Below are 19,347 nucleotides of genomic sequence, written 5' to 3' on the forward strand. Positions count from 1 at the left end.
TTTGTATTTCTTTTTGCCTTAGTAGCCATATCAGTGCCTGGCACATGGTTGACCCTCATTAATGTTTATGTTGAATGAGTGACAATCTAATTTTTTTTTCTAATAATAAACCTTATATGCCAATTATGATACTTATAGTGCTTATATAGCCCCAATTTACAAATGTGTTTGAGAAAGCAGTATGCCAATTCTTAAGCCTTATTTTACTTTTTTTTTTAAACCCATACTTATTTTGGGTCTGGCCTAGTCTCTACTAGCTTTGTACGGGGAGGTATGGGAAAATGTGTCTCATTTAGTTTAGCAGCATTAATAGTTTGTTGTGTTCTCAAGGGAGTTCTCCTTGGCTGCAGAGAAGGACAGATTTCCCTCCAGGCTTCTATACTTAAGAGCAGTGGTAGAAAAAGGACCTAATTCCTCCAGCCCAAATTGGGAGGCATTTTGGGTAAGGTAAAAGGACTTGGGGATGGCACATATCACCCAATAAGTAGTTAAGTCAGAAGTTCCAGCTGTCATGCCATGTACTATAGGTATTCTTGGGGGGGGAACGGTTAATGGTGTGCTAAAACATTGATTCCTTGGGATCATGTATAAGCAGCTTCATCCTTTTACTCTAGTGTGCTAATAAATACTTTCTACATGTACCTTTTTTTTTCTTTTTTTTTTTTTTTGAGACAGAGTCTCACTTTGTTGCCCAGGCTAGAGTGAGTGCCGTGGTGTCAGCCTAGCTCACAGCAACCTCAAACTCCTGGGCTCAAGCAATCCTTCTGCCTCAGCCTCCCGAGTAGCTGGGACTACAGGCATGTACCACCATGCCCGGCTAATTTTTTGTATATATATTAGTTGGCCAATTAATTTCTTTCTATTTATAGTAGAGACAGGGTCTCGCTCTTGCTCAAGCTGGTCTTGAACTCCTGACCTCGAGCAATCCACCTGCCTTTGCCTCCCAGAGTGCTAGGATTATAGGCATGAGTCACCGCACCCGGTCTCTACATGTACCTTGATGTGAAAAATGTTTGGAAGCACTGTGGTAAACAGATGAATATGGCTGGGCACAGTTAGTGCTAATATACATAAGTGCAGAGTCTTAGGGCCTAGATGTCACTCAATTTGAAAGGAACTAATTTTTATGTTATCCCAAGTGATAGCGTAGGTTGGAAGTAATAGCAGGTCCAAAGATAAGTTCATTGGGAGCAATCCAGATTCTTAATGGTAGAGGATTGGTTAGGTCAACTATGGTGTTTCAGCCTAAAAAAATACTGCTTAGCCATGTATGGTTAACTTCATGGATTTGTCATTATGTGAGATCTATAGACTGATTGCATCTAGGCATGAGCATATCCATAAATGACAAATATTTTAAATAAAAATATAATAGGTTGTATCCCCTCCCACCCCATGAAAGTTGCTTAAGTAAAAGTGTCAAGCTTAGAAAAGCTATCTTGTCCGAAAGTAGTTGATGTTATTAAAAGAGGTCATTCAGGCAGTCTATAGGGGTGTTGGGTCAACTTGACCTGCAAAGGTGATGTTATGGAGGGTAAACATGGCCTCTGCTAGTAGCTCCTAAAGATAGCACAAGTGGAATGGGGTGAGAAGTGTAGGAAAAAGATGGTCTGTAGTATGTGGGTTTTAGGATCCCCTTTGAGTTGAGTCTCTAACTCCTTTGGGAACTTATATTGGCAATCTGGCAACATGACATTGAGCTGGGAGGCCAAAGACCTGGATTCTAATCTCAGCTCTCACTAGCTGACTATGACTTTGGGCTGGTCCTTTATCCTTTCCTGAGCTCATCAATGAGTTGATGGGGTTGGGGTAGATTTCTAAGACCCTTCCCAGCTCTGATTTTGTATGATTCTATTATTTTATATGGTTCTTACTCCTTTCTTTTTAATGCCCAGGTATTATCCATGCAGCAGAGGAAAAGGACTGGAAAACTGCATACTCATACTTCTATGAGGCATTTGAAGGTTACGACTCCATTGATAGCCCCAAGGCCATCACATCTCTGAAGTACATGTTGCTGTGTAAAATCATGCTCAACACGTAGGTGCACATTAACTCTAGAATATAAGAACTTAAGTTCTTTAGCTAAGCCTGTCTGCCATGGCAGAGATGGCTTGGGCAGGGAGTTTGGCCAGTTAGTGAAGCAGCCACAGCCCCTAGGGCTGGTTGAAGTAGAGTGGGAGGATCAAAGGTATTCCAGCCCCCTCTTGCTTGCTAGTCTTTCAGAATCAGGGAGATGGATTTTAGAAATCCCCTTTGCAGTCCCTCTTAAAGAATTCTTTTCATCCTTCAAATATTCTGTCCTCATCGGTGCTGAGCACAGGACAGAGAGTTAAGAAATAGCTCATGGACTAGCCATTGCCAGCCAGCTGGGTCCCCCAAAATGGGGAAGGAAAGGTTAAGGAGTGGTTTGAAAAAGTAGCCAAATATGACAGAATGCCCCCCAAAGAAGTCCACAGAATTATTAAAATTCTTTTGGGAATAAATGAAATATTAAGTAGGGCTATCTTTGGATTACATAGGGGCTATGTTTTTTTTTTTTTTTTTTTTTGAGACAGAGTCTCACTTTATTGCCCAGGCTAGAGTGAGTGCCGTGGCGACAGCCTAGCTCATAGCAACCTCAAACTCCTGGGCTCAAGCAATCCTCCTGCTTCCACATCCTAAGTAGCTGGGACTACAGGCATGTGCCACCATGCCTGGCTAATTTTTTCTATACATATTAGTTGGCCAATTAATTTCTTTCTATTTATAGTAGAGACAGGGTCTCGCTCTTGCTCAGGCTGGTCTCGAACTCCTGAGCTCAAATGATCTGCCCACCTCGGCCTTGGGGCTATGTTTTAATAAGACCTGTTATACTAGGCTTTGATTTATACTTATCATTCTGCTTGTTGGGTCTATTGGTTTTGTTAGGTTCAATTTGGCTTTCTTTTTTAATGTTTGAGTTTTTCTACTCTCTAGTGCTGAGCTTTGACCCAGAGAGGAGAAAACCTAGCTTTTGTAGTATGAAGGGCATGTGGGTTTAAGGGTTGGGGCTGGGCTGATTATCTCTGTGGGCAGAGTCTTCACGGTGGAATTTTGTTAAAAAGAAATTGGCCATAATCTATACTTAGAAACATAACACCTTGGAGCAATTTACCAAGTATGTCTTTTTTTCTAGCCCAGAAGATGTCCAGGCTTTGGTGAGCGGGAAGCTTGCACTTCGGTATGCAGGGAGGCAGGTAGGGATACCTTGACTGCAGTTTGTCATTTTGAGATCAGCATGTTGTCAGAGTCACGATGTTTGATGAGACCAGTGCTCTTTTGGGGCTTCCTTCTACTCACTTCTTCCCCACCCACTTCCTTCTCTTAAGCCTATTCAGTGTATTTCCTATATTGTTAAATTCTTGGCCTGGGAAGTCAGTGTTTGGTGCTCTTATGGACGTCATCGGGTGGTTTGAGGGACTTAAATAACTGAACTGTAGCATTTGCGGTGAGTTAGGTTGCTTTTAGCTTTGACCAGAGGATTTATCTCCCATGAACCTGACTTGTGAATTTAACATTGGTGTGGAATATGGAATTTTGGATTCTCTAAGTCAGGAGCCTGGTAAGGTCTGGTGCGTATGTCTTTTAGGGAGGTCAGATTGTTTGATGCAGAAACTAGGTTTTCAGACTTACCTGAGAGCCTCAGATCAGTACCTTTGCATTCATGCCTTGAATTTGGGGTGTGGTGGAAAAAAAGGACCTTTTTTTTTGCTAACTTAATGCCCAAGAAGGTATGAGTGTGACCTCTGAGAGCAGTTATGTTTATAAAGATGATGTCTTAGATATTTGGGCCATCCCCTATTTGTACTTTGCATAATTATCAATAGTAAAGTAAAAGTGATCTTTCTGGATTTCAAATGCAGTTGTCTCTAAACAGACAGGTTGACTCTCTGTATATCGCCACTATCTCTGGAGGAATGTCCATAGCAGCTGATTCCTTCATTCTCTTCAGTGGCTCAAATTGGCTTTTCATCAGTGAAAGTTTTAGGTCAGCTCCTAGTTTTAACCTCAAGAACACTGTTTATTACTATAGTGAGAGATGCACTATGCTGACTAGAGCTAGAGTTGTGGAGACAGGCTCAGAGAAGTCAAGTGTCCAGGTTGAGGTCAGGTAGCTAATAAATGGTGGATCCAGACTTTGAACTAGGCTCTAAGTTTCAGGCTTTTCTCATTTTGACATTTGTTCTGTCTGTAGGACAAATGTTGGAGACAAACTACATATTTAGTCTACTGTGTAAGACACTGTCCTTATTTAATTACCTAGGCTGAAAGAAGAGGAGCTCCTTCTGGTCCCTTATACCTTGATGACAGCTTGTGAGCAGGAGTTAGGCTGATCTAGAAATAAGAGTGTTGCAGATTTCTTGCTAAGTGGAGACCTGATAGGTTGGGCAGGCACCTTTTCTAACCAGGTTAGAAGTGGCTCTCAACTACTGATTGTACCTTCATCTCTCCCCAGGGTTTAACATTCAGTGTATAGTATGTTGGTACCTCAATTTTGATGCTTCAACTCTAGTGAAAGTAAACCTTGTTCAGTGGTTTGTACCAAATCTAGCAGAATGAATCTTGATAAAGCACAGGTATAATCAGCAGTAAGGGCTGGAGGGAGCTTGGTGGATGTGGAGATAAGGGAGGGGAAAAGACATCGCAGTTCTTTTATCACTTTCCCTTTTAGCCTGTCATCTTTGGAGAATGCTGTATCAGGGTCTGTCTTTTTGGAAAACCTTGTGTTGCCTAGTATTCTTAAGTCATCTCAGGTTTCAAAGGGAAACTAGTAGGCATATAGTGATATTCAGTATTTATAGCTTCTCTTCCCAGGCCTCTGAAGAATGATGGTGGGGTGGGTCCTTTCTTGTAGCAGAGGTTATGTGGACATAGCATAATGCTTATGGGACTTTTTGGGTGGATATCAGTGTACGGAATAGATCACTTTCACAACTTGTCTCTTTATTTTCAGACAGAAGCATTAAAATGTGTGGCTCAGGCTAGCAAGAACAGATCACTGGCAGATTTTGAAAAGGTGAGCATGGTATTGGGTTGGTAGGGAATGGGTGGAGGAGAGGGATGTTTAATTTTTAAAATTATAGTTTCATAAGAATTTGCAAAGATATTAACAGTACAGAGAGATTCCATGTACCAGTCACCCAGTACATTATCAAAACCAGGAAATAGTTAAGCACTTTTGTAACAGTGAATCTTGTTGAATTGATATAAATTACATATCATTTGTATGTAATACTTTTTTTCAGTTTTAAAAAGTTCTTTCTGTCATCCTTTTTTTACTTTGCTTTTTAACAGCAGACCTATTATCTTCATTTTATGGTTGAGGGAACTGGGATTCAGGAGGATGCCCAAAGTCACACAGCTCATGGGTGTCAGGGTTTGATTCCAGGATTGGTGCTTGTTCCATATGGCATAGTCACAGGTATTCACACCTTCATCTCCAAAAGGGCCAGGTCTGGATAAGTCTCAATGTGCACACTTTGGCCAAAAGAAACTTCCTCAGGATGGTGTGTTCTAGGCTTTCTTTGATGCTTGTGCCTTTTGCTTATTTTTTGGGAAGTTTCTAAAAGGGAGAGAAACTTCGCTAAGCCTTAGAAAGTAGGACTTGACTTTTCTAAACTTCTCTCCTCTTAGTCTGAGTATAATGACTAACTTAATAAAAACAAAATCTATAGTTGGGTGTGATGGCATGCACCTATAGTCCCAGCTGCTCAGGAAGCTGAGGGAGGATCACTTAAGCCCAGGAGTGTGAGGTTTCAGTGAGCTGTGATCACGCCACTGCACTCTAGCATCGGCAACTGAGCGAGACCCTGTCTGTAAAAAAAAGAAAAAAGAAAAACATAGATCCAGAAAGGAAAACTTAGTGAGGATGGAGACTAGACCACATGACCTTGACTGTCCCCAAGATTCATCATCTTCCTGGAGGGTTCTTGCTAATCCCTGTGGTCCCTTACTTGGCATGATTCACCTGTGTCCTTTAACACTTTCTAGCACAGCTGACATGTGGCTAGGATATTGAGACCAAAACTAAAGATAAATAAATCACACATATGAATAAACAGTCTAGATTATTTTATCCCAATGTTTGGGATAGGGATGGGACACTTCTATTTTAAGTAATTCCTTGGAAAAAGGGTTCTGTGATCAGATATTTAGGAAATACTAGGATAAATAAAATTAGAAAGGTGTTTTGTTTTCTCTCACCTGCAGAGCCATACTATGCTATTGATCCTCATAAAACTCCCAAGAGCTAGTAGTGGTATTCAGCATTTCCCATTATCTAATCTTATTATTATTATTTTTTTCAATGGAGATCCTATTCTGTGGAACATGTGCTGAGAAATGCTTGTGTAGTTATTTGGCTCACCAGCTGAGCTGCTCTTAGGGATTAGTGGTTCGAGCTGTTGGCATGAAGCTTTCTTAGAGACAGATAGTCAGATAGTCAGTCCACCTTGTAGTTCTTTTTTTTTTTTTTCTTTTGAGACAGAGTCTCACTCTGTTGCCGGGGCTAGAGTGCCATGGCATCAGCAACCTCAAACTCCTGGGCTTAGGCAATCTTCCTGTCTCAGCCTCCCAAGTAGCTGGGACTACAGGCATGTGCCACCATGCCTGGCTAATTTTTTCTTATATTTTTAGTTGTCCAGCTAATTTTTTTTTCAATTTTTTTTTTTTTTTTTTTTTTTAGTAGAGATGGGGTCTTGCTCTTGCTCAGGCTGGTCTTAAACTCCTGAGCTTAAACAATCCACCTGCCTCGGCCTCCCAGAGTGCTAGGATTACAGGCATAAGCCACTGCGCCCGGCCCACCTTTTAGTTCTTGATGGTCCTTTTCTTTTGCTTTCTGTCATCTCCCCAAATATCCCAGAAATTCATTCAACCATGGGAGTTATAAGGGCCAGCAGACTACTTAGGAAGCTAGGAGTAGCATGAATTTAAAGTGCTTTTCTGTGCCAATCTCTGTGACTGGGTCTTTTGGCAGGCCCTGACAGATTACCGGGCAGAGCTCCGGGATGACCCAATCATCAGCACACACTTGGCCAAGTTATATGATAACTTATTGGAACAGAATCTAATTCGAGTCATTGAACCTTTTTCCCGAGTACAGGTAAGAACCCTCCCGGGACTCTATAATTGTTTCTGGCTAGGCATCCTCACTGTAGTCACCACCTTCCCACTCTTGTCCAGAATAAGAACTTTCTTCCAAGAGTGTGCCTGGTGGGCAAGAGACCACCAACAGCTTGTGGGCGTGTGAGATTTGCACATGTTCTTTTTTTTTTTTTAATTTTTATTTTTTTTAAGACTAGTCAAGTGCAATAGTGAGGAGGGGAGAAAGTAGTAGAATGAGGAGTTCAATCTGTAACTGACTGTGAACAATCACGTGAGATAACTCACTACCTTCGGACCAGCCAAGATTGCACATGTTCTGAGTGCAGTCTCCTCCTTTCGTAGTCACTGAGTGTGAGGGACAGGCATGTGCTTATTGTCTGTAGCCGTGAAGGGCAGGCAGATGGGCAGAGCACAAGAGACTTAAGCATGGCCAAGGACAGTCTTTCCCCATAGAGACATTCAGCAGGATTTCAACAGCAGTTCTCCCCATATTCCTCCCTTTTCCTGTTGGAGGCCAAAGTAAAACTTTTCAGTGTTGGTGTCTCTCTGCCTTTCCTTTTAGATTGAACACATATCTAGTCTCATCAAACTCTCCAAGGTAAGGAGTCCTGAGGCTGTCCAGGGGGTGAGGATGGGGAAAGCGTGGTATGGAGGGGCTGGCATTTGTACCTGATGGGCCTTTCTAGAAAGCTCCCAGGCTTAGTGGGGAACAGGGGATGTGGCCTCAGAGCTGGCGTTGCATTGTTGCTGTTTTGTTTTCAGTCCATTTGCCTTCTATAAAGCTTTCGTGTTGGGGTGATCTCTGGCTAGTGGATACTGGTCCCTTTAATCACGTGCTTTGATTTTAGGCCGACGTGGAAAGGAAATTATCACAGATGATTCTTGACAAGAAATTTCATGGTGAGTAGCAGTCATACAGGCAAGGGGGCTGCTGGTGGCGATGAAATGATTGAAGACGTTTATCTTTAAAGGAGGTGCTCTCTTTGTTTCTCCTGATGGTTCCCTGGGATCCTGGCCCCTCTTCCCTGAGATCAGAATGTGTAATAAACTTGTACAAATGGAACAGGGAGACAAGTTCTGTTTCCCTTCTTTTCTGGAGAAAGACAACTGGGGAGCGGGCTGCTTCACAAATGCTTTTGTGTCTAATCTCGTGTTTTACCTGGGTTGTCCTTGTGTCTCCTGCAGGGATTTTGGACCAGGGGGAGGGTGTCCTGATTATTTTCGATGAACCCCCAGTAGATAAAACTTACGAAGCTGCTCTGGAAACAATTCAGAACATGAGTAAAGTAGTGGATTCCCTCTACAACAAAGCCAAGAAACTGACATAGGTGAGTGCTGGCTCCGGGACCCAGGGCCGGGCAGCACTGTCTTCTGCCTGTCGAGACTGAAAACCTCCTCCTGGTGTCCTCACGGCTTCCCGATTGACACTGCTCTGTCTTCTCTTGCAGAGTTGGATCTGTAGCGGTCCTTTGGAGAGTGTGTGTGGCGGGAGAGTGAAACCTTGGGGAAAATGCTAGGAGATTCTTTTTTCTTTTTGTTCTACTTTTCGCTCGGAAAGTTTTTAAATCCTCATTTGGTGCATCTGTATTCCAGCCAATAGGTGTGCCAGTTTTCATGTAATCTTTACTGGCCCAACTTGGGAGTGGGGAAATTGCTTAAAAAAAAAAGAAAAAGAAAAAAAAAAGATTATTCTAAATAAAAGGAAAAAGGCTTACACTACCTAAAGCTGTGCTCTCTGCCTCCTGGGAGAGGGCCGCAAAGCCAGGCACCCCGCCAACCACTGGGGGTCCTAATCCACCTGCTGGGCGTCACCTCTGCTCTTCAGAATTGGGTGTTTGCTGACCATCAAAAGCAATGACTTTTTATTCTGTTTGTACTGAACCAAAACAAACAACTGTGTATAGACTGCTGTTTTCTTTTTTATTTGAAATGAGGCGTTTCGGTGTTCTTTCCCCTGCCACATGGCCTGTCCGCCCTCCCCTCCCCTCCGACGCTGGCTCCAGCAGACTAGCCGAAGGTCCCGCCGCCGCCGTCACCTCTGCAGCAGCAGCAGCAGCACCTGCACAGCTCCGCTCTGACCTGACCTGTGAAGGAATGGGGACAAGGCCAGGAGCTAGTGTCCACCATGGCCACACGGGGAGCAGTGTGGGCCCTTAGCCCCCAGGGGGCCTGCTGTGCATGTGGCTTTTTTTTTTTTTTAAACACAGTAAACTAGATTAGACTGTCAGTGTTTTTATTGCCCTCCCTTCCCCTCCTCTCTCTCAGCCAGGAGACCATCACATGTCTCTTCCTTCCTCCTCCTCTCCAGAGGAGTTGGGGTGTCTGAAATCCATCAGCTTCTCCCTCTCCCACTCCTCTCCTGCTGTCAGATGGATTTATTCCTTTTTAAACAGTGAACATCGGAAATGAGACTATGGGGTGTGGTTTTCTTTTTAAAAAAAAAAAAATTTCCTTGTTGGGTTTTCAAGCAACCTCATGTCCCCTTCCAGGGAGCTTCTTTATTTACCTCTTAGAACTCGAACCGATGGGAGGTAGAGCACTGTATGTCAGCATGCTTTGTTTCTGATGCGATTTCATAGCAAGGCTTAATGCCATTTGGGCAGGTAAGCTTCTGCACCTTTGTTGTGCTTAATATTTTCTTCTCTCATTTCTTTGTCTTTTTTCCTCTCTCCCTCCTCCTGCTGGCCTCCTTTTCTCTTTCTTTACCTTTCTCAGATTATCCTTCCAGGTTTTCGTAATAAATTTATATTTTGTAAAAGGATTTTGTTGTACCAGGTTTTGCATCTTCACTGAATCTGACTGGCTTTTATTTTCCTCTCCAAAATCAGGTTTTTGTTCTTAACATCTTTCCCCATCATGTCCAGTCACTGTTTTGGTTTGGCACCATCAATATCAAATGTACAAACGGTTCTTGCTAACCAACACCAGGTATATCTGATGTTCAGATGAGTTCCAATAAAAATAATTTTTTTTTCAAAAGGTGTCTTTTCTTGAGTGCTGGACAGCTTCTGAGCAAGCCCTAACAGCTCCAGGTAGCCCAATAATGGCCTAACCCTCTAGTCTGGCCAAAGCCCTGTTATCTCATTTGCTTAATGGAAGTCCTTTAGCCAAATTTGGGGTCTAAATTTGGTAGGGTCAGAAAGTTGGTCTGTGAGGTCTGAAATTGGAAGTGGAGTTCAGGTATCTCTGTTTTCCCAAGGCAGCATGGTCCAGCGAGGACATGGAGGTTTGGGAGGTAAGATTCCCTGGAGCCCATTTCTTAGTAGGTGATTGTGATGTGAGGGTCATATGAAGTAAAGCAAGTGCAAGTGTCTGGAGTCCTGACATTCCTTTGTGGTTTAGTTTCTTTTTGTAATCTTTAAAAGTAGTGATTTTCATATTGCTTTAGACCCCTGGAGTGGCCCTGGGGGGCCCTGTCTCCAGTGTGAGTAGTTCAGCCATTTGCAGTTTTTTTTTTTTTTTTTTTTGGAGACAGAGTCTCGCTTTGTTGTTGCCTAGGCTAGAGTGAGTGCCATGGCGTCAGCCTAGCTCACAGCAACCTCAATCTTCTGGCTCAAGCAATCCTTCTGCCTCAGCCTCCCAAGTAGCTGGGACTACAGGCATGCGCCACCATGCCCGGCTAATTTTATATATATATATATATATATATATTAGTTGGCCAATTAATTGCTTTCTATTTATAGTAGAGACGGGGTCTCGCTCTTGCTCAGGCTGGTTGCGAGCAATCCGCCCGCCTCGGCCTCCCAGAGAGCTAGGATTACAGGCGTGAGCCACCACGCCCGGCCCATTTGCAGTTTTCTCTGTGTATATTCTACTTGCAGAAAGAGTTTTGTTTCTGTGAAGGACTTTTTTTTTTTGAGACAGAGTCTCACTCTGTTCCCGTGGCTAGAGTGCCGTGGCATCAGCCTAGCTCACAGCAACCTCAGACTCCTGAGTTCAAGCAATCCTTCTGCCTCAGCCTCCCAAGTAGCTACAGGCATGCGCCACCATGCCTGGCTAACTTTTTTTATATGTTTTTAGTTGGCCAATTAATTTCTTTCTATTTTTAGTAGAGACGGGGCGGGGGTCTCGCTCTTGCTCAGGCTGGTCTCAAACTCCTGAGCTCAAACGATTCGCCCGCCTTGGCCTTCCAGAGTGCTAGGATTACAGGCGTGAGCCACCGCACCCGGCCTGTGAAGGACTTTTAAAAGGTACAGAGACCTGCAGCTGGAGCAGAGGGGAGAGGGTTTCCCAAACCTAGGGCAGTCCCGAGGAGCTCCAGGCAGGAGCCTTTTTCTCTGCTCCTTTTGCAGGTCTTGGTCAGTGACTGTGACTCCTAGACCTGCACTGTCCTGTATGTAGCTGCTGGACACACGTGGCCGAGCCCTTACCATGAGGCTAGTTGGAACTGATGCACTGCAAGTAGAAACCAGACTTCAAAGGCTTACTGTGAAAAAAAGAATATAAAATATCTCAGTAACGTTTTTATAAATGGGATGAAATATTTTGGGTACATTGGGTTAAATAAACTGTATTATTAAAATTCACCTGTTTTTACTTTTTAAATGTGGCTAAATATTAAATTACCTATGTGGCTTGTGTTTGTGGCTGACACTTACCTTCTCTTGGACAGTGCTGCTCTGTACCTCCAGGAACAGTAGTTGTGCCCTTCCTTGCTTCCTGAGACACCCTGTCCCCCTTGTGAACCTAGTCTGGGCACACCTGAGAGGGTCGCTGGCCATGGGAGCCCTCATCTTGGCTCCCTTCTGGGCTCTAGCCTAACCAGTGCCAGGACTGAGTTACGTGTTCATGACACGCTGCTGGCACTGGGAGCAGAGGCTGTGGTGCCCTGTTGTGTGCTAGTTATGTAATCTGCGCTGCCCAGAAGGGCCACTAGGTGCTGCTCTGTGATCCCTGTAAGAACTAAGGATACTTCCTCAGGAGTCAGGGTTCAGGCTGGCTCTATTTGGATCCCTCCTGGAAGCTGTAGCTGGCCATGGCTTTGGCCTCCCTCGGGGTGGATGGCGTGGGAAGTGGGGCATGCAGAGGAGGGGACGCTCCTGCTCCTTAGCTGCCCCGCCCAGCAGGCAGCCAGAGAGAGGCTGATTGATGGGGGTGGGATTTGGGGATCTTCCCTGTAGTTCTGTGATGAAGGCAAAGTCAGCCCTGCATCATTCAGCTGGGTCTGCCTTCTGGGTCCTCGATGCTACCATTTCTGGCAGCTGCATGACTGCCCTTTCTCACTTGCTTCCCAGTTGGAGTAGTGATGGGAGGTGTGTGGTGCCTTGGTGGGTGGGGGTTCCTGACAACCTCTTCCCTGGTCACAGCAGTGAATGGAGTTAGTTTTTTTTTAATTTTTATTTTATTTAAGAGACGGTCTCACTATGTTGCCCAGGCTGGCTTCGAACTCCTGGGCTCAAGTGATCCTCCTGCCTCAGCCTCTGAGTTGCTGGGACTACAGGTGCGCACCACTGTGCCTGGCAAGGAGCTCTTTTGGAAGGTGCTAGGGAAGGGCTGGCTGGACAAAGGGGATAGAGGACACTGGGGTGTGGCCTGGCTGGAAAAGGCCTGTGCAAACACATGCTGCTTTGATACGGGAAACAGTGGGGTGAGGTGGGAACTGGAATAGCTGGAATTGAATTCAGTTATAGGTAAGAGTGGGCCCAGGTTTTTATAAGGGATGGGTTACAGGCTTAGAGATCTGGGCATATTTTGGGAAATGGAAAGCAAAATTTAACGTTTGCTCAACACTAGAACCTGAAGGGGGCATGAGACACAGAAAAGGCATTGTGGACATGGAGCAACTCGAGCTGATCCTGTCTACTAGGGGGAAGAGAGGCTGGGGTTCAGCTTTGCCTGTGAGAGGGAGACATTGAGCCAGGGGACCTGAGAGTCCCAACTTCAAGCCTCTTACTGTAAGGGAAAGGAGGGTTGAGGACAGCTCCCTGTGAAGAGCAGGTAGGGCTGTGCACTGAGGAACATGGGGCACGTTGAGCCAAGAGCCTGTCTTCACCTTCCAAGTTACCATACTAGCTGCTGTGGACATTCCGAAGGGCCAGGGAAGGAGTAGCCCTCTGGGTACAGAGCGGTGCAGCTTCCACCCCCTTCAGCTGTGAGTTACCACTATGGACAGAGAAATCTCTGAGTGGTACCTAAAATCTAGCACTACCTTGATGGCAGCATTGTTCTGAATGATAACAGATTCCTTTTACCCGCCCAGGGCAGTTGGCAGAGGTGGCACAGGTTGGCAGCCTAGAGTGCTGCAGTGGTCAGGAAATTGGGTGTTAATCCTCTTATCCTCTTCTTCGGAGCACCACTCCCCCATCTCTAGGTCCAGAGGCGATAATCTGAATTAAGATATGGTTGGGTCTCCTGTTTCCTAGGTTCGTGGTCAGATTTGAATCAGTCTTTAAAACCAAAGTAAAATAAAATAATAAGTGAACAGTGGCCTTTGTGAAGGATCTGGATTCATGTCTGTAATAGAAGTTCTTATCCAGAACCAGAATTTTGCTCAATTTTACCAGCATCCAGTTTTCAAATTAAACATTTTTAGAAAATGAGAATGATTTAAATCAGAGGGTCAGAAGGCTGGCTGGCAGTCCAGTTGCTTCAATTTTAATATAACAGATAAACGGGTGCATGGAAATTTCGAGGTCCTATTTGTGATGGGCTCAGGATTGGCTCCTCTGGCCTCAAGCCCTGTACCAGGTGTGGCGCGGAAAGCCAGCCACTCTGCGGAGTGGCCAGAACCGCCCGGCCTCTCTGGCCTGGACTGCTGAGACCTGCCTGGGCCGCGGCATTTACCCGGGATGAGGGGACCGGAGGGGATGGCACTGGAACCGAATGGCCTGTCCACTCGGGATGCACGGGGCGCTCCGGCGGCTCAGTAAAGGCGTCGCCTCTGCCCGCCCAGGGCCTTCTTCCCCGCGTTCCCTGGCCTCTTTCCCGGGGACGCGGCTGTCAAACGGAAGGAGGGAGCTGGGCGCCAGGCCTCGGTGCGGGGCTTCTCACGCGGCCGGGCGGCAGCCGCAGGCCGCCGTGGCCAGGCGCGCGCGCGGCTGAGAGCGCCCCCGCGGCCGGCGGCTGCGGGAGCCGCGGCGGGAACAAAGGCAGCACGTGTCTGGGCGGGGCGCGGGCGGGGTCGGCGCTCGGCCCCTCCTTCCCCGGCGCGGCCCCGGCCCCGCGGGCTGAGCTGGGCTGCGCCGGCGCCGCGACGGTCGGCGGCCGGGCTGCTGCTGGGCGGTGTCGCGGGCGGGCGGCGAGCTGTGCGGGAGGGGCGGCACCGAGGGCGGGGCGGACCGGGCCGCGTGCACCCGCCGCCGCCGCCGGGTCGGGCTGGCAGATGGCGCGCGGCGCGTAGAGGCGCCTCCCGCCGCGTCCCACCCGCACGGCGCGCGGCTCGCGCTGAGGACGCGGCTTCCCGGCGAGGGCAGGCCGCCGCGCGCGTGCCCGCGAGGGCGGGCGCCGGGGTGCGCGCCGGGGGCGGGGCGGGAGCGCGGCGGCGCGGGCGGGCGGGGGCGGGGCCGCGCCTGCAGAACCTTGGACAGAAGCTCGGAGCCGCCGCCGCGCGCGAGCCCCGCCGAGCCCCGCCGAGCCCCGCCGAGCGCCGCCGAGCGCCGGGACCGCGGCGGCCGAGCGCGGCGCGCATTGCGGAGGGCGCGGAGCGCAGGAGCCGCCGCCTGCCGGGTAAGGCTGCGCCGGGCGGCCGTCCGCTGTCCGCGGGCGGGGACGGGGGTCGGGGCCGCGCGGGGCGTCGCGGCGGGGGTCCCCGCAGGCTCTGCCAGCATCCGGCCCCTCCGGGCTGCGCCGCGGGACGCAGGGCGGCGGCGGGCGGGTGCTGCAGTGGCGGCGGCGGGGCTGCGGGGCGCGGGCGGGGCCGGAGCCCGGGAAGGGCCGCGCGGGTGCGGGGCGAGGGGCGACGGGCGAGGGGCGCGGCGCGGAGCCCCGCCTGTGCTGAGAACCATCTTGTTTTCCACGCAGATCCGAGGGCAGCACGCGTCCCGGGAGCGCCCCCGCCTCCTCCCCGGGCCGCCGCAGCCTCGGTGAGCCGGTTTCCCCCTCCGGCCGGCAGGCTGGGCGCGCAGGGGCGCGGGCCCCCGCCCGGCGCGCACAGGCACCATGGGCACGGTGCTGTCGCTGTCCCCCAGCTACCGGAAGGCCACGCTGTTTGAGGATGGCGCGGCCACGGTGGGCCACTACACGGCCGTGCAGAACAGCAAGAACGCCAAGGACAAGAACCTGAAGCGGCACTCCATCATTTCCGTGCTGCCTTGGAAGAGGATCGTGGCCGTGTCGGCCAAGAAGAAGAACTCCAAGAAGGTGCAGCCCAACAGCAGCTACCAGAACAACATCACGCACCTCAACAATGAGAACCTGAAGAAGTCGCTGTCGTGCGCCAACCTGTCCACATTCGCCCAGCCTCCACCGGCCCAGCCGCCCGCACCCCCGGCCAGCCAGCTCTCGGGCTCCCAGACCGGGGTCTCCTCGGTCAAGAAGGCCCCGCACCCCGCCGTCACCTCCGCAGGGACACCCAAACGGGTCATCGTCCAGGCGTCCACCAGCGAGCTGCTGCGTTGCCTGGGCGAGTTTCTCTGCCGCCGGTGCTACCGCCTGAAGCACCTGTCCCCCACGGACCCCGTGCTCTGGCTGCGCAGTGTGGACCGCTCGTTGCTTCTGCAGGGCTGGCAGGACCAGGGCTTCATCACGCCGGCCAACGTGGTCTTCCTCTACATGCTCTGCAGGGATGTTATCTCCTCCGAGGTGGGCTCCGACCACGAGCTCCAGGCCGTCCTGCTCACCTGCCTGTACCTCTCCTACTCCTACATGGGCAACGAGATCTCTTACCCGCTCAAGCCCTTCCTGGTGGAGAGCTGCAAGGAGGCCTTTTGGGACCGTTGCCTCTCTGTCATCAACCTCATGAGCTCCAAGATGCTGCAGATCAACGCGGACCCGCACTACTTCACACAGGTGTTCTCCGACCTGAAGAATGAGAGCGGCCAGGAGGACAAGAAGCGGCTCCTTCTAGGGCTGGATCGGTGAGCCCTGTAGCCCGCGCCATGGCTCAAGGATTCAATGCATTTTTAAAAATTTATTATTAAACAGATCAGTTTTGTGTACAGTATGTGTCTAGCAAAGCCACCAAGGGCCTCTCCACACCCACGTTAATCTCCTTGGGGTTTTTTTCAGCCCTGTCAAGAACTCTGGGCACTTTTGAACTCACAGACCTTGTGCAAAACCCAGAAGACGCATTCAGAACCACCGAGGCCACTGACCTCTCACTTGGGGGAACGACTGATGTGCCCGTGGCCTGCGCCCTTGCTGGATCCGGGGTGGGCAAGGCTGCTGCTGCCCCTGGAGGGGCTACAGCGGGGCCTCGGGCTGCTTGGCCCGGGGAAGGACTGAGGTTTCTGCATGGAGGCCCTTTTCCGGCTTCAGCTTTGGGTCGGTCACTCTCCCAGAGGCTCCTGGAGCCAGCCGCCCGGACTGAGCCACAGGTGGGATTGGGAGGCAAGGTCCCGATGGCCTGGGACGTCTTCAGTCGAGGCGAGGCAAAGCCAGCCTAGTGCAAAGATTGTGTCTGGTCTTTTGACCATGCATGGTCCTGGCTTGCTGTTTGCTTTTTTAGGGAGAAGGAATTTTCCTTTAGTGGAGAAATGGAACTCACCCCCTCCCCCTTGCCTGCTGCTCCCAGCCGTGTTGGTAGTGTTGGCTAATGAGCTGGTTTGACTCATTAAATTCTCTCATTTTGGGTCCCAGCTAAAGGGGTGGGGTGACGCTGGGGACAGCTCCTTTCCTGGGAGAATTTTTCGTTTGGATATTGCAGTATAGTCACCCTGTGGCAAATGATGGGACATCTGCAGGTGCCAGTCAGCAACAGCCTGCCTTCTGGGCAGGTGTGTGTGTGGGGTGGTGCCGTGCCTGAGACCAAGCCAATGCCCACCTAAGGGCTGAGGCCTCTTGCTGGTGCACATGACATTTGTCCTGCAGAGCCGGGGGTGGGGGAGGTGATGTCAGGGATTGGGGTGATGTGGTAATGGTGTACCCCCACCCCCACCCCCACCCATTAATTTAAAGCTGTTTCCAAACAGTTCAGTTTCTTCTGGAGAGGGAGCCTGGCCTCGCAAAGCCAGCGAGACAGCTGGATCTTGGAGACAATTAAAAGGTGGGAGTGCAACTCCCGATTGCTTTGGAAGCCTGCTGATTCTACAGCTGATCATCTGCAGCTGCTGGTTTTGGTTCCTACCGTACCCTAGTGGCTGTAAAAACACACGGTGTGTACTTTGTCAATTTTCTTTCTAATTCTCCCACATTTGGTGGCTTGGGACTTGGGAGAGGACCAAGAGAAGGGAGCACATGTTCTTCCGCGGTCCGCGGCTACGGCTTTGGAGAACAAAGGCCAACGTGAGGACGCCACAGAGGATTCTGTCTTCTAGCCCCAGGCCCCCCGAGCAGGGCTGGGATGCGGGACTGGGGGGCAGAGTGTCATTTGACATAGGATTAGGCTCCAGGTGGCTGCCGATGTCAGCACAAGCACTACTGATATTCACATACAAAAGAGAAAGCTGTGAAATTGAGGGCCGGATTCCAGAGGCCTGGAGCAGAACCTTCCGGCCCGTGCTGTTTCCAGAGGTGGGGAAGAGGCCTGCTTGGCTGCCTGACCTTGGAGGGCCAGCTCAGGCGATCCTGGGACTGTCGGGTCACCTCCTCTCTGCCGGTTTCCACACAGGCTGCTGATCCTGCTGCCACTCGCCTGCGACCTGAGGTGGGAGACCCCTGGTGGCTTGGAAGAGGGAGGGTCGGCGCCAAGTCCCAGGAGGAGGGCGCATGTTTGTAGTCACCTTTGGCTGGCTGGACCTGGCCTGGAGCTGTGCGGTTAAGTTGCAGCCACGGGATTCCAGTTTTGTGTCTGTTTCCTTCTCTTTCTCCGTATTTTTTTTTTTTTTAATTTTTTGGAAGAGGTGCACCTTTCAGGAGTCGTTGGGGACTTAAGGAAACAGCTCTCTGGTCCCCGCCCGCAGTGTGAAGCCTGTCGTGTCTCCTCTCTCCCCTTGCACTGGTCATCGGTATTGTGTAAAGGAACAACTGATATACTTGAGTGTGCAAGCAACGAACCCATGTGACATGCTGCTATGAAGACTACTTTTAGAACAACAACAAAAAAAAACACAAAAACTAATCTACAAAAAAACCGTTATTCTTTAATTGTTGCTTTTCCAGTGATATTGTGCATGCAAACCAGGAGCATTTTGTGTCTTAAGAAAAATAATCTTAGAACAGATGGCTGTGAAAATTACACCCATGCACAGAACAAGCCACAGGAATAATAGTTCAGGATTTGGTTTTTCTCTTTTAATTGTAAACCTGAAGGGTTGATATATCCTTTCCATGCAGTTATTAGAATTTAGTTCTGTTCCAACAGTTGTTAAAACTTGCAATGAAAAGAAAATGTGCCATTTTTTTCACTCAGAATTATTCATAGCTGTATATTTGAAACTGCTAATTACACATGTGTGCTGTTTGTTGGTTTTTTTAGTGCAATTTCTTCTGTAGCTATTCTTTGACCAAACTGTGGGTATTGTTAATATTAATTTATATTTGTCTCATTTTGTATGTATGTGTAGTGTGTGAGTATGTGTGGTTTATAATCTGACAAAGTCATGAAGCTCAGTTTGGCTGTAATTTAATTCCCCTTCCCTTATTTTTATTTATTTTTGTACTGTGCTGATTCAATAAAATGCACTGACCATCCATTATGTCTTTTTGTGGGCCCATCATTTGTGAGCAGGCTGGGGCCCCTATAATAAATGAGTCATGCACTCAGAACCTAATTGGATTTGTGTTATATAAGGGGGAGGGGAGAGGGACAGAGTTGGGGGAAAGGGCTTAGCACACTAATGTGATTAAGGAAGAAGCACGGCTGGGCGAGGTGGCTCACGCCTGTAATCCTAGCACTCTGGGAGGCCAAGGCGGGCGGATTGCTCGAGGTCAAGAGTTCAAAACCAGCCTGAGCAAGAGCGAGACCCCGTCTCTTCTATAAATAGAAATTAATTGGCCAACTAATATATATAGAAAAAATTAGCCAGGCATGGTGGCGCATGCCTGTAGTCCCAGCTACTCGGGAGGCTGAGGCAGGAGGATTGCTTGAGCCCAGGAGTTTGAGGTTGCTGTGAGCTAGGCTGACGCCACGGCACTCACTCTAGCCTGGGCAACAGAGTGAGACTCTGTCTCAGAAAAAAAAGAAAA

General features: G+C 48.9%; 2 protein-coding genes across 2 annotated transcripts in view; both read left to right on the forward strand.

Moving 5' to 3' along the window:
* Positions 1 to 10,104, forward strand: part of PSMD11 (proteasome 26S subunit, non-ATPase 11) — a 30,982-nt gene extending 20,878 nt beyond the window's left edge. Inside the window, exons 7-14 of the mRNA XM_012736109.3 lie at positions 1,896 to 2,040; positions 3,158 to 3,218; positions 4,976 to 5,038; positions 6,998 to 7,123; positions 7,688 to 7,723; positions 7,974 to 8,025; positions 8,311 to 8,453; positions 8,574 to 10,104. Coding sequence (XP_012591563.1) covers positions 1,896 to 2,040; positions 3,158 to 3,218; positions 4,976 to 5,038; positions 6,998 to 7,123; positions 7,688 to 7,723; positions 7,974 to 8,025; positions 8,311 to 8,453 — 626 coding nt within the window. The 3' untranslated portion in view covers positions 8,574 to 10,104. The remainder of the gene's footprint in view (positions 1 to 1,895; positions 2,041 to 3,157; positions 3,219 to 4,975; positions 5,039 to 6,997; positions 7,124 to 7,687; positions 7,724 to 7,973; positions 8,026 to 8,310; positions 8,454 to 8,573) is intronic.
* Positions 10,105 to 14,673: 4,569 nt separating this feature from the next.
* Positions 14,674 to 18,850, forward strand: CDK5R1 (cyclin dependent kinase 5 regulatory subunit 1). Its single transcript, XM_012735694.3, has 2 exons — positions 14,674 to 14,790; positions 15,085 to 18,850. Exon 2 carries the CDS (start codon positions 15,223 to 15,225, stop codon positions 16,141 to 16,143), a length of 921 nt encoding a protein of 306 aa, XP_012591148.1. The 5' UTR covers positions 14,674 to 14,790; positions 15,085 to 15,222; the 3' UTR covers positions 16,144 to 18,850.
* The last annotated feature ends 497 nt before the right edge of the window (positions 18,851 to 19,347 follow it).

This window comes from Microcebus murinus, chromosome 18 (assembly GCF_040939455.1).
Source record: "Microcebus murinus isolate Inina chromosome 18, M.murinus_Inina_mat1.0, whole genome shotgun sequence".
In the NCBI taxonomy this organism is placed as follows: Eukaryota; Metazoa; Chordata; class Mammalia; order Primates; family Cheirogaleidae; genus Microcebus; species Microcebus murinus.

What these genes read in the sequence shown, in the direction of transcription:
- CDK5R1 (XM_012735694.3), top strand. Translation starts at nt 15,223, where the DNA reads ATGGGCACGGTGCTGTCGCTGTCCCCCAGCTACCGGAAGGCCACGCTG.